This window comes from Mobula hypostoma, chromosome 1 (genome assembly GCF_963921235.1).
Source record: "Mobula hypostoma chromosome 1, sMobHyp1.1, whole genome shotgun sequence".
Classification (NCBI taxonomy): domain Eukaryota; kingdom Metazoa; phylum Chordata; class Chondrichthyes; order Myliobatiformes; family Myliobatidae; genus Mobula; species Mobula hypostoma.
Genome location: NC_086097.1, coordinates 214,947,485 through 214,961,146, shown reverse-complemented (window position 1 = coordinate 214,961,146; position 13,662 = coordinate 214,947,485). Strand labels below are relative to the sequence as shown.

Here is a 13,662-nt window from a genome sequence, read left to right as displayed (position 1 = left end):
TGAATTAAAATAGGAATTTGGAAGTATTTGGAAAATGAACAGGGTATATATTGTCCCAATAGTAATATCTACAGTCGGTGTCATCCCAAAGGCACTACAGACATTAAACAATTAGGGCCACACAGTAACATCTACGTAAATCTTCTGAAACCCACAATACTAAACATCACTAGAATAGTCCGGAAGTTCCTAGCAATTGACAAATGAGCCTGCATAGCTATGCCCGTTCCTCAGGGATTTACCAGCTTGAACTGAGAAAACGAAAACCACAACAATAAATAAGTAATACCGAGAACATGAGCTGCAAAGTCCTTGAAAGTGAGTCCATCCATTGTATTCAGTGATCATTTCCGTGTTGAGGAGAGTCAAGTTATCCCTGCTGGTTCCGGTGCCAAACTGTTCCTGATCCAGGATGGTGGGGTCTGTGATGACCGATGCTGCTTTCTGGTGCGGTGATGGGGGGGGGGGGGAATTAATGGGGCTCTTCCGTGTCGTGACCTTTTGGCTTTTTGAGCATGCGATTGATTTAATTTCGCTTTTGACGGCGGATCTCGAGTTCTGAAGGTAGTGCTAGTAGGACGGAAGTGCGGAACAGTTACTCAAACTCCGCTGAGCAAGCAGTCTGGGCGGGCATTAGGCTGCGGGAATTCAGCTGTCGTGAATTTGGTTTATAGAAAACCTCCCTCGCAACAGCTCTGATCTTGTGTCGATATTTTCGTAAAGGGATAATGGATATTCGGCGGCCGCACGCATTTGTACTGCTGCTGTGTGTCTCCGTGGCTCTGCGAGGGCGGATACTTCGGGCTGCCGCGATCAACCAGCGACCCCTAATCGGTAAGAGAGGCGAGTTCTTCACAACCGGCCATTGCTCGCAGTAAAAACAACGAGAACTGGTGATTTTGCAAAAATATTTGTTTCTTTTTTTCGAGTCACTCCCAATCAGAAAGCCAACTCAGCTTTCTACCGACGTTTACAGCCTATCGTTACGTGCTCTGACACCGCCGGGAATGCCCACAGTTTGATTTATTATTTTTAAATGACTCACCTAAAAGCAAATTGCTGGAGGAACCCAGCAGATCAGGCAATACCAGTCAATTATGGGGGCATGGAGGTGGGGGTGGGGAATGGATAGTGAACGGATTGCCGACTCCAAAGGTCGTCTCCTCATTTCCCTCCGCAACCTTTTTGGTGTGTGCAGGCCCATCCAGCGCCACAGAGCCGTAATTTCTGCGATTTTTTTTATATCTCAAGGGAACGGATGGAATTTGTTGCATGCATGGTCAGTGGCTGATTCAGACTCTCAAACTTGTCGCCCAGAACCTCTGTGATAGAGAAGGACCAGCAGAACCTTAATATAGTTAGTTACAAGGTTGTTGCTGGGCCATCCTCTCGCGGTGAACCTTTTAGAAGAATCATATAACGTATAGCCATATAATAATTACAGCACGGAAACAGGCCATCTCGGCCCTTCTAGTCCGTGCCGAACTCCTCCCCTCACCTAGTCCCACCAACTTGCACTCGGTCCATAACTCTCCATTCCCTTCCTGTCCGTATATCTATCGAATTTAACTTTGAACGACAACGTCGAACCTGCCTCAACCACTTCTGCTGGAAGCTCGTTCCACACAGCCACCACTCTCTGAGTAAAGAAGTTCCCCCTCATGTTACCCCTAAACCTTTGCCCTTTAACTCTCAACTCATGTCCTCTTGTTTGAATCTCCCCCACTCTCAATGGAAAGAGCCTATCCACATCAACTCTGTCAATCCCCCTCCTAATTTTAAACACCTCTATCAAGTCCCCTCTCAACCTTCTAGGCTCCAAAGAATAAAGCCCTAACTTGTTCAACCTTTCTCTGTAACTTAGGAGATGAAACCCAGGCAACATTTTAGTAAACCTCCTCTGTACTCTCTCAATTTTGTTGACATCTTTCCTATAATTCGGTGACCAGAACTGTACACAAGACTCCAAATTTGGCCTTACCAATGCCTTATACAATTTCAACATTACATCCCAACTCCTATACTCAATGCTCTGATTAATAAAGGCGAGCATACCAAAAGCTTTCTTCACCACCCTATCCACATGAGATTCCACCTTCAGGAAACTATGCACCATTATTCCTAGATCCCTCTGTTCTACTGCATTCTTCAGTGCCCTACCATTTACCATGTATGTCCTATTTTGATTAGTCCTACCAAAATGTAGCACCTCACATTTTTCAGCATTAAACTCCATCTGCCATCTTTCAGCCCACTCTTCTAAGTGGTCTAAATCTCTCTGCAAGCTTTGAAAACCTACTTCATTATCCACAACGCTACCTATCTTAGTATCATCTGCATACTTACTCATCCAATTTACCACCCCATCATCCAGATCATTTATATATGACAAACAACATTGGACCCAGTACAGATCCCTGAGGCACACCGCTACACACCGTCCTTCATTCTGACACACTGTTATCCACCACTACTCTCTGGTGTCTCCCATCCAGCCACTGTTGAATCCATTTTACTACTTCGATATTAATACCTAACGATTGAACCTTCCTAACTAACCTTCCATGTGGAACCTTGTCAAAGGCCTTACTGAAGTCCATATAGACAACATCCACTGCTTTACCCTCGTCAACTTTCCTAGTAACCTCATCAAAAAATTCAATAAGATTTGTCAAACATGACCTTCCACGCACAAATCCATGTTGACTGTTCCTAGTCAGACCCTGTCTATCCAGATAATTATATATACCATCTCTAAGAATACTTTCCATCAATTTACCCACCACTGATGTCAAACTCACAGGCTGATAATTGCTAGGTTTACTCTTAGAACCCTTTTTAAACAATGGAACCACATGAGCAATATGCCAATCCTCCGGCACCATCCCCGTTTCTAATGACATTTGAAATATTTCTGTCAGAGCCCCTGCTATTTCCACACTAACTTCCCTCAAGTTCCTAGGAAATATCTTGTCCGGACCCAGAGACTTATCTATTTTTATATTCCTTAAAAACGCCAGTACTTCCTCTTCTTTGATTGTCATACTTTCCATAACTACCCTTCTTGTTTCCTTTACCTTATACAATTCAATATCCTTCTCCTTAGTGAATACTGAAGAAAAGTAATTGTTCAAAATCTCCCCCATCTCTTTTGGCTCCGCACATAGCCGTCCACTCTGATTCTCTAAGGGACCAATTTTATCCCTCACTATCCTTTTGCTATTTATATAACTGTAGAAACCCTTTGGATTTATTTTCACCTTACTTGCTAAAGCTGCCTCGTACCTTCATTTAGCTTTTCTAATTTCTTTCTTAAGATTCTTTTTACATTCTTTATATTCCTCGAGCACCTCATTAACTCCAAGCTGCCTATATTTATTGTAAATCCCGCTCTTTTTCCAAACCAAGTTTCCTATATCTCTTGAAAACCATGGCTCTCAAACTTTTAACCTTTCCTTTCAACCGAACAGGAACATAAAGATTCTGTACCCTCAAAATTTCACCCTTAAATAACCTCCATTTCTCTATTACATCCTTCCCATAAAACAAACTGTCCCAATCCACTCCTTCTAAATCCCTTCGCATCTCCTCACAGTTAGCCTTTCTGCAATCAAAAATCTCAACCCTGGGTCCAGTCCTATCCATCTCCATAATTATATTGAAACTAATGGTATTGTGATCACTGGACCCGAAGTGCTCCCCAAAGCATACCTCCGTCACCTGCCCTATCTCATTCCCTAACAGGAGATCCAACACTGCCCCTTCTCTAGTTGGAACCTTTATGTATTGCTGCAAAAAACTATCTTGCACACATTTGACAAACTCCAAACCATCCAGCCCCTTTACAGAATGGGCTTCCCAGTCTATGTGTGGAAAATTAAAATCTCCCACAATCACAACCTTGTGCTTACTACAAATATCTGTTATCTCCTTGCAAATTTGCTCCTCCAGTTCTCGGTCCCCATTAGGTGGTCTATAATACACCTCTATAAGCATTTTCTCTGACAAGCATTGCAACACCTCCCCCTCTTGCCCCTCCTATTCTATCACACCTGAAGCAACGAAATCCTGGAATATTTAGTTGCCAATCACACCCCTCCTGCAACCACGTTTCACTCATAGCTATAACATTATATTTCCAGGTATCAATCCATGCTCTAAGCTCATCCACCTTTCTTACAATGCTCCTAGCATTAAAATAGATGCATTTAAGAAACTCTCAACCGCTTACGCTCTTTTTATCCTTAATGGAGCAAACAACTTTGTTATCTTTTTCTTCCTTGTCCCCTACATCTTTGGTCTGAGTGCTCCCGATCTCTGTCCCCTGCCTATCCTCCCTCACACACTGTCTACTAGCTTTCTCTATTTGTGAACTAACCTCCTCTCTCCTAGTCTCTTTAATTTGATTCCTACCCCCCAACCATTCTAGTTTAAAGTCTCAGTAGCCCTTGCAAATCTCCCCGCCAGGATATTGGTCCCCCTAGGATTCAAGTGTAACCTGTCCCTTTTGTACAGATCATACCTGCGCCAAAAGAGGTCCCAATGATCCAAAAACTTGAATCCCTGCCCCCACTCCATTCCCTCAGCCATGCATTTATCCTCCACCTCATAGCATTCCTACTCTCACTGTCGCGTGGCACAGGCAGTTATCCCGAGATTACTTCCTTTGCGGTCCTTTTTCTCAACTCCCTTCCTAACTCCCTATATTCTCCTTTCAAGACCTCTCTCCTTTTCCTACCTATGTCATTGGTACCTATATGTACCACGACCTCTGGCTCCTCACCCTCCCACTTCAGGATATCTTGGATGCAATCAGAAATATCCCGTTTCAGGTTCAGGATTGAAGATTCCACATTATTTAATGTCATTTACAGTGTAAGTGTGTAAACCATAGAAACCATAGAAACTACGGCACAGAAACAGGCCTTTTGGCCCTTCTTGGCTGTGCCGAACCATTTTCTGCCTAGTCCTACTGACCTGCACACAGACCATATCCCTCCATACACCTCCCATCCATGTATCTGTCCAATTTATTCTTAAATGTTAATAAAGAACCCGCATTTACCACCTCATCTGGCAGCTCATTCCATACTCCCACCACTCTCTGTGTGAAGAAGCCCCCCCTAATGTTCCCTTTAAACTTTTCCCCCCTCACCCTTAACCCATAGCCTCTGGTTTTTTTCTCCCCTTGCCTCAGTGGAAAAAGCCTGCTTGCATTCACTCTATCTATATCCATCAAAATTTTATATACCTCTATCAAATCTCCCCTCATTCTTCTACGCTCCAGAGAATAAAGTCCTAACCTATTCAACCTTTCTCTATAACTGAGTTTCTCAAGTCCTGGCAACATCCTTCTCTGCACTCTTTCAACCTTATTTATATCCTTCCTGTAACTTGGTGACCAAAACTGAACACAATACTCCAGATTCGGCCTCACCAATGCTTTATACAACCTCATCATAACATTCCAGCTCTTATACTCAATACTTTGATTAATAAAGGCCAATGTACCAAAAGCTCTCTTTATGACCCTATCTACTTGTGACGCCACTAGGGAATTTTGTATCTGTATTCCCAGATCCCTCTGTTCTACTGCACTCCTCAGTGCCTTACCATTAACCCTGTATGTTCTACCTTGGTTTGTCCTTCTAACATGCAATACCTCACACTTGTCTGTATTAAACTCCATCTGCCATTTTTCAGCCCATTTTTCCAGCTGATCCAAGTCCCTCTGCAGGCTCTGAAAACCTTCCTCACTGTCTACTACACCTCCAATCTTTGTATCATCAGCAAATTTGCTGATCCAATTTACCACATTATCATCCAGATCATTGATATAGATGACAAATAACAATGGACCCAGCACTGATCCCTGTGGCACACCACTAGTCACAGGCCTCCACTCAGAGAAGCAATTCTCTACCACCACTCTTTGGCTTCTTCCATTGAGCCAATGTCTAATCCAATTTACCACCTCTCCATGTATACCTAGCGACTGAATTTTCCTAACTAACCTCCCATGCGGGACCTTGTCAAAGGCCTTACTGAAATCCATGTAGACAATATCCACTGCCTTCCCTTCATCCACTTTCCTGGTAACCTCCTCGAAAAACTCCAATAGATTGGTCAAACATGACCTACCACGCACAAAGCCATGTTGACTCACCCTAATAAGTCCCTGTCTATCCAAATGCTTGTAGATTCTGTCTCTGAGTACTCCCTCCAATAACTTACCTACTACCGACGTTAAATTCACCGGCCTATAATTTCCCGGATTACTTTTCGATCCTTTTTTAAACGACGGAACAACATAAGCCACTCTCCAATCCTCCGGCACTTCACCCGCAGACAGCGACATTTTAAATATTTCTGCCAGGGCCCCCGCAATTTCAACACTAGTCTCCTTCAAGGTCCGAGGGAACACTCTGTCAGGTCCCGGGGATTTATCCACTTTAATTTTCCTCAAGACAGCAAGCACCTCCTCCTTTTCAATCTGTACAGTTTCCATGATCTCACTACTTGATTCTCTCAATTCCAAAGACTTCATGCCAGTTTCCTTAGTAAATACAGATGCAAAAAGCCTAATTAAGATCTCCCCCATTTCCTTTGGTTCCGCACATAGCCGACCACTCTGATCTTCAAGAGGACCAATTTTATCCCTTACAATCCTTTTGCTCTTAATATACCTGTAAAAGCTCTTTGGATTATCCTTCACTTTGACTGCCAAGGCAACCTCATGTCTTCTTTTAGCCCTCCTGATTACTTTCTTAAGTATTTTCTTGCACTTCTTATACTCCTCAAGCACCTGATTTACTCCCTGTTTCCTATACATTTCATACAACTCCCTCTTCTTCTTTATCAGAGTTGCAGTATCCCTTGAGAACCAAGGTTCCTTATTCCTATTCAATTTGCCTTTAATCCTGACAGGAATATACAAACTCTGCACTCTTAAAATTTCCCCTTTGAAGGCTTCCCACCTACCAATCACATCTTTGCCAGAGAACAACCTGTCCCAATCCACGCTTTTCAGATCCTTTCTCATTTCTTCAAATTTGGCCTTCTTCCAGTTCAGAACCTCAACCCTAGGACCAGATCTATCCTTGTCCATGATCAAATTGAAACTAATGGTGTTATGATCACTGGAACCAAAGTGCTCCCCTACACAGACTTCCATCACTTGTCCTAACTCATTTCCTAACAGGAGATGCAATATTGCATCCCCTCTAGTTGGTCCCTCTATATATTGATTTAGAAAACTTTCCTGAACACATTTTACAAACTCTAAACCATCTAGACCCCTAACAGTATGGGAGTCCCAATCAATGTATGGAAAATTAAAATCCCCTACCACCACAACTTTATGTTTCCTGCAGTTGCCTGCTATCTCTCTGCAGATTTGCTCTTCCAAGTCTCGTTGACTATTGGGTGGTCTGTAATACAATCCCACTAATGTGGCCATACCTTTCCTGTTTCTCAGCTCCACCCATAAGGACTCAGTAGACAAGCCCTCTAAACTGTCCTGCCTGAGCAGTGCTGTAATATTTTCCCTAACAAGCAATGCTACTCCCCCACCTTTCATTCCTCTGCCTCGATCACATCTGAAACATTGGAACCCTGGAATATTAAGCTGCCAGTCCTGCCCCTCCTGTAGCCAAGTTTCACTAATTGCTATAACGTCATAATTCCACATGTCAATCCACGCCCTCAACTCATCCGCCTTCCCCACAATACTCCTAGCATTGAAATATATACCCCTCAGAAGATTTTTACCACCACTCACAACCTTTCTGTCATTGGATTTGCTTGAACTTTTAACATCATTTATTTTCACCCCAGCCACACTGTCAGCTCTGGCACTCTGGTTCCCATCCCCCTGCAAATCTAGTTTAAAGCCTCCCCAATAGCATTAACAAACCTCCCTGAAAGGATATTGGTCCCCCTGTAGTTCAAATGTAATCCGTCTCTCTTGTACAGGTCCCACCTGCCCCAGAAGAGGTCCCAATGATCCTGAAATCTGAAACCCTGCCCCCTATACCAGTTCCTCAGCCACTTGTTTATCATCCTATTCCTACCCTCACTGGCACGTAGCACAGGTATCAATCCTGAGATTACCACCCTTGAAGTCCTGCTTTTCAACTTCCTACCAAGCTCTCTATACTCACTCTCCAGGACCTCCTTGCTCTTCTTTGCTATGTCATTGGTACCGGTGTGCACCACGGCATCTGGCTGATCACCCTCCCACTTCAGAATGTCATGCAATCGATCAGAGACATTCTTGACCCTGGCACCTGGGAGGCAACAAACCATCCTGGATTCTCTGTCATGACCACAGAACCTCCTATCTGCACCTCTAACTATCGAATCCCTTATCACTACCACTCTCCTCTTTTTCCACCCTCCCTTCTGCACTGCAAAGCCAGACTCAGTGCCAGAGATCCGGCTACTGCAGCTTGTCCCAGGTAAGTCATCCCCCCCAACAGTATCCAATGCGGTATACTTGTTGTTGAGGGGAATGGCCACAGGGGAACCCTGCTCTGCCTGCCCTTTCCCCTTCCCTCGCCTGACAGTGACCCAATTTCCTGTCCTCTAGCGTAACTACCTCCCTGTAGCTACTATCTATAATCTCCTCATTCTCCCGAATGATCCGCAGGTCATCCAGCTCCTGCTCCAGTTCTCTAATACGGTTTGTCAGGAGCTGCAGCTGGATGCACTTCTTGCAGGTGTCGTTGTCAGGGACACCGGAGGGCTCCCTGAGTTCCCACAGCCTGCAAGAGGAGCATTCCAACATCCTGCCTGGCATTCTCACTGCACTAAACAATCTGAACAAAAAACTTACCGGAACCTACCCTGGCCTCTGCCTGTTCTCGCCGAAGCCTGTTGAGCTAAATCCACTCTGACTCAGTCCACTCCGACAATGGCCGCTACAACGATAGCCGCTGTATATGGAGGTCTACTTTTAAACCTTGGCGCGCTACGTCACGCGCCTGCGCATTGCAGACCCTTCTCCCCGAGCAGTGTTTAAAAAAAAACAACTTTTTCTACCTGATTTCTTCAGTCCCTTCTTCTCAGCTGCTTCTCAGCTAAAGGAAAACAAAATAATTGTTACTTTAGATCTAACTATGCCCAAAAAACATAATAAGATAACATAACACATAGGAATCTACTGCACGTTACAGGCGTATCAACCCACAATGCTGTGCTGACCATGTAACCTACTCTTAAAAACTGCCTAGAATTTTCCTACAACATAGCCCTCCATTTTTCCAAGTTCCATGTACCAATCTAAGAATCTCTTAAAAGACCGTATTGTATCCGCCTCTACCACCTTCGCTGGCAGTGCATCCACACACCCACCACCCTCTGTATGGAAAAACTTACTTCTGACATCCCCCCTGTACTTACTTACAGGCACCTTAAATCTATGCCCCTTTGTATTAGCCATTTCAGCCCTGGGGAAAAAGCCTCTGACTATCTACACAATCAGTGCCTCTCATCATCTTATACACCTCTATCAGGTCACCTCTCATCCTCTGTCGTTCCAAGGAGAAAAGGCCAAGTTCACTCAACCTATTCTCATAAGGCACGCTCTCCAATCCAGGCAACGTCCTTGTAAATCTCCTCTGCACTCTCTTTATAGTATCCACATCCTTCCTGTAGTGAGGTGACCAGAATTGAACACAGTCCTCCAAGTGGGGTCTAACATTACCTCACGGCTCTTGAACTCAATCCTACTGTTGATGAATGCCAACAGACTATACGCTTTCTTAACAACACTGTCAACCTGCACAGCAGCTTTGGGTGTCTTATGGACATGGACCCCAAGATCCCTCTGATCCTCCACACTGCCAAGAGTCTTACATCAATACTGTACTCTGCCATCATATTTGACCTACCAAAATCAACCACCACATTTACCTAGGTTGAGCTCCATCTGCCACTTCTCAGTCCCATTCTGCATCCTATCGATGTCCCACTGTAACCTCTGAAAACCCTCCAGATTATCCACAAGGCCCGCAACATTTGTGTCATCAGCAAAATTACTTACCCACCCTTCTACTTCCTCGTCCAGGTCATTTATAAAAATCCTAAGGAGGAGGGGTCCCAGAACCATAAGACATAGGAACAGAATTAAGCCGTTCAGCCCATCAAGTCTGCTTCACCTTTTCATCATGGCTGATCCCGGATCCCACTCAACCCCATACACCTGCCATCTTGCTATATCCTTTGATGCCCTGACTGATCAGGAAATGATCAACTTCCGCCTTAAATATACGCATGGACTTGGCCTCCACCACAGTGTGTGGCAGAGCATTCCACAGATTTACTACTCTCTGGCTAAAAAAATTCTTCCTTACCTCTGTTCTAAAGGGTCATCCATCAATTTTGAGGCTGTGTCCTCTAGTTCTGGATACCCCCATCATAAGAAACATCCTCTCCACATCCCCCTTATCTAGTCCATTCAACATTCAGTAGGTTTCAATGAGATCCCCCCTGCCATTCTATTAAATTCCAGTGAGTACAGGCCCAAAGTTGCCAAATGCTCCTCATATCTTAACCGCTTCATTTCAGGAATCATCCTCATGAATTTCCTCGGAATCCTCTCCAATGACAGCACGTCCTTTCTGAGATATGGGGCCCAAAACTGTTGACAATAAACTAAATGCAGCCTGACTAGTGTCTTATAAAGGCTCAGCATTATCTCCTTGCTTTTATATTCGATTCCCCTTGAAATAAATGTCAACATTGCATTTGCCTTCTTTACCACAGTTTCAACCTATAAATTAACCTTCTGGGAGTCTTGCACGAGGGCTCCTAAGTCCCTCTGAACCTCTGATGTTTGAGCCTTCTCCTCATTTAGATAATAGTCTCCACTATTGTTCCATATACCAAAATGCATTATCACACATTTTCCAACACTATTCCATCTGCCATAATTTTGCCTATTCTTTCCAATTTGTCTCCTCAGCACTACCTACCCCTCCACCTATCTTCGTATCATGCGCAAACTTTGCCACAAACCTATCAATTCCATTATCTAAATCATCAACAAACAATATGAAAAGCAGTGGTCCCATACTGACCCTAGTCACCAGCAGCCAACCAGAAAAGGCCCCTTTTATTCCCACTGTAACAAATTTGACAGGCAAGATTTCATTCACAGAAACCACGCTGACTTTAACTTATTTTATCATTGGTCTCCAAATACCTCGAAACCTCATCTGTAATAATAGACTCCAACATTTTCCCAACAACTGAGGTTAGGCTAACTAGCCTATAATTTCCTTTCTTTTGCCTTCATCCCTTCCTAAAGAGTGGAATGACATTTGCAATTTTCCATGCCAGAATCAAGTAATTCTTGAAAGGTCATGACCAATGCATCAGTTATCTTTTCAGCAACCTATGTCAGGACACTGGGATGTAGTCCATCTGGTCCAGGTGACTTATCCACCTTAAGACCTTTGAGTTTGCCGCGCACTTTTTCCTTTGTAATAGCAATGACACTCACTCCTGATCCCTGACACTCACAGACCTCTGGCACACTGTTGGTGTCTTCCACAGTGAAGACAGAGGCAATGTATCCATTAAGTTCATTTACCATTTCTTTGTCCCCGCCATTACTACCTCACCAGCATCATTTCCAGTGGTCTAATTTCAAATCTCACCACTATTTTACTCTTTATATAACTGAAAAAATCTTTTACTATCCTGCTTTATATTATTGGCTAGTCTGCCCTTATATTTCACCTTTTCCCTTCTTATAGCTTTTTAAGTTGCCTTTTGTTGGATTTTAAAAGCTTCCCAATCACCCAACTTCCCACTCACTTTTGCTACCTTATGTGCCCTTTCCTGGGCTTTTATGTAGCCCCTAACTTCCCTTGTCAGCCATGGTTGCCTACCTCTGCCATTTGAGGACCGCAAAGGTCGTAATCTCGGGATTACTGCCTGTGCCATGCGACAGTGAGAGTAGGAATGAGATGAGGTGGAGGATAAATGCGTGGCTGAGGGATTGGAGCAGGAGGCAGGGATTCAAGTTTTTGGATCATTGGGACCTCTTTTGGCGCAGGCGTGACCTGTACAAAAAGGACGGGTTACACTTGAATCCTAGGGGGACCAATATCCTGGCAGGGAGATTAGCGAGGGCTACTGAGGTGACTTTAAACTAGAATGGTTGGGGGGTGGGAATCAAATTAAAGAGGCTAGGTGACAGGAGGTTAGTTCACAACAGGGGGATGGGAACGAGTGCAGAGAGACAGAGGGGTGTAAAGTGAGAGTAGAAGCAAAAAGCAGTAAGGAGAAAAGTAAAAGTGGCAGGCCGACAAATCCAGGGCAAGCATTAAAAAGGGCCACTTTTCAACATAATTGTATTAGGGCTAAGAGAGTTGTAAAAGAGCGCCTGAAGGCTCTGTGTGTCAATACAAGGAGCATTCCTAACAAGGTGGATGAATTGAAAGTGCAGATTGTTATTAATGATTATGATATAGTTGGGATCACAGAGACATGGCTCCAGGGTGACCAAGGATGGGAGCTCAACGTTCAGGGATATTCAATATTCAGGAGGGATAGACATGAAAGAAAAGGAGGTGGGGTGGCGTTGCTGGTTAAAGATGAGATTAATGCAATAGAAAGGAAGGACATAAGCCGGGAAGATGTGGAATCGATATGGGTAGAGCTGCGTAACACTAAGGGGCAGAAAACGCTGGTGGGAGTTGTGTACAGGCCACCTAACAGTAGTAGTGAGGTTGGAGATGGTATTAAACAGGAAATTAGAAATGTGTGCAATAAAGGAACAGCAGTTATAATGGGTGACTTCAATCTACATGTAGATTGGGTGAACCAAATTGGTAAAGGTGCTGAGGAAGAGGATTTCTTGGAATGTATGCGGGTTGGTTTTTTGAACCAACATGTCGAGGAACCAACCGGAGAGCAGGCTGTTCTGGACTGAGTTTTGAGCAATGAGGAAGGGTTAATTAGCAATCTTGTCGTGAGAGGCCCCTTGGGTAAGAGTGACCATAATATGGTAGAATTCTTCATTAAGATGGAGAGTGACATAGTTAATTCAGAAACAAAGGTTCTGAACTTAAAGAGGGGTAACTTTGAAGGTATGAGATGTGAATTAGCTAAGATAGACTGGCAAATGACACTTAAAGGATTGACGGTGGATATGCAATGGCAAGCATTTAAAGATTGCATGGATGAACTACAACAATTGTTCATCCCATTTTGGCAAAAGAATAAATCAAGGAAGGTAGTGCATCCGTGGCTGACAAGAGAAATTAGGGATAGTATCAATTCCAAAGAAGAAGCATACAAATTATCCAGAAAAAGTGGCTCACTTGAGGACTGGGAGAAATTCAGAGTTCAGCAGAGGAGGACAAAGGGCTTAATTAGGAAGGGGAAAAAAGATTATGAGAGAAAACTGGCAGGGAACATAAAAACTGACTGTAAAAGCTTTTATAGATATGTAAAAAGGAAAAGACTGGTAAAGACAAATGTAGGTCCCCTACAGACAGAAACAGGTGAATTGATTATGGGGAGCAAGGACATGGCAGACCAATTGAATAATTACTTTGGTTCTGTCTTCACTAAGGAGGACATAAATAATCTTCCAGAAATAGTAGGGGACAGAGGGTCCAGTGAGATGGAGGAACTGAGTGAAATACA

The 13,662-nt window shown here is 43.8% G+C and overlaps 1 protein-coding gene across 1 annotated transcript in view; it reads left to right on the top strand.

Moving 5' to 3' along the window:
- Positions 1 to 455: 455 nt before the first annotated feature.
- The window catches only part of LOC134354812 (gamma-glutamyl hydrolase-like), a 66,154-nt gene continuing 52,947 nt past the window's right edge, over positions 456 to 13,662 (top strand). The window contains exon 1 of the mRNA XM_063064120.1: positions 456 to 834. Coding sequence (XP_062920190.1) covers positions 729 to 834 — 106 coding nt within the window. The 5' untranslated portion in view covers positions 456 to 728. The remainder of the gene's footprint in view (positions 835 to 13,662) is intronic.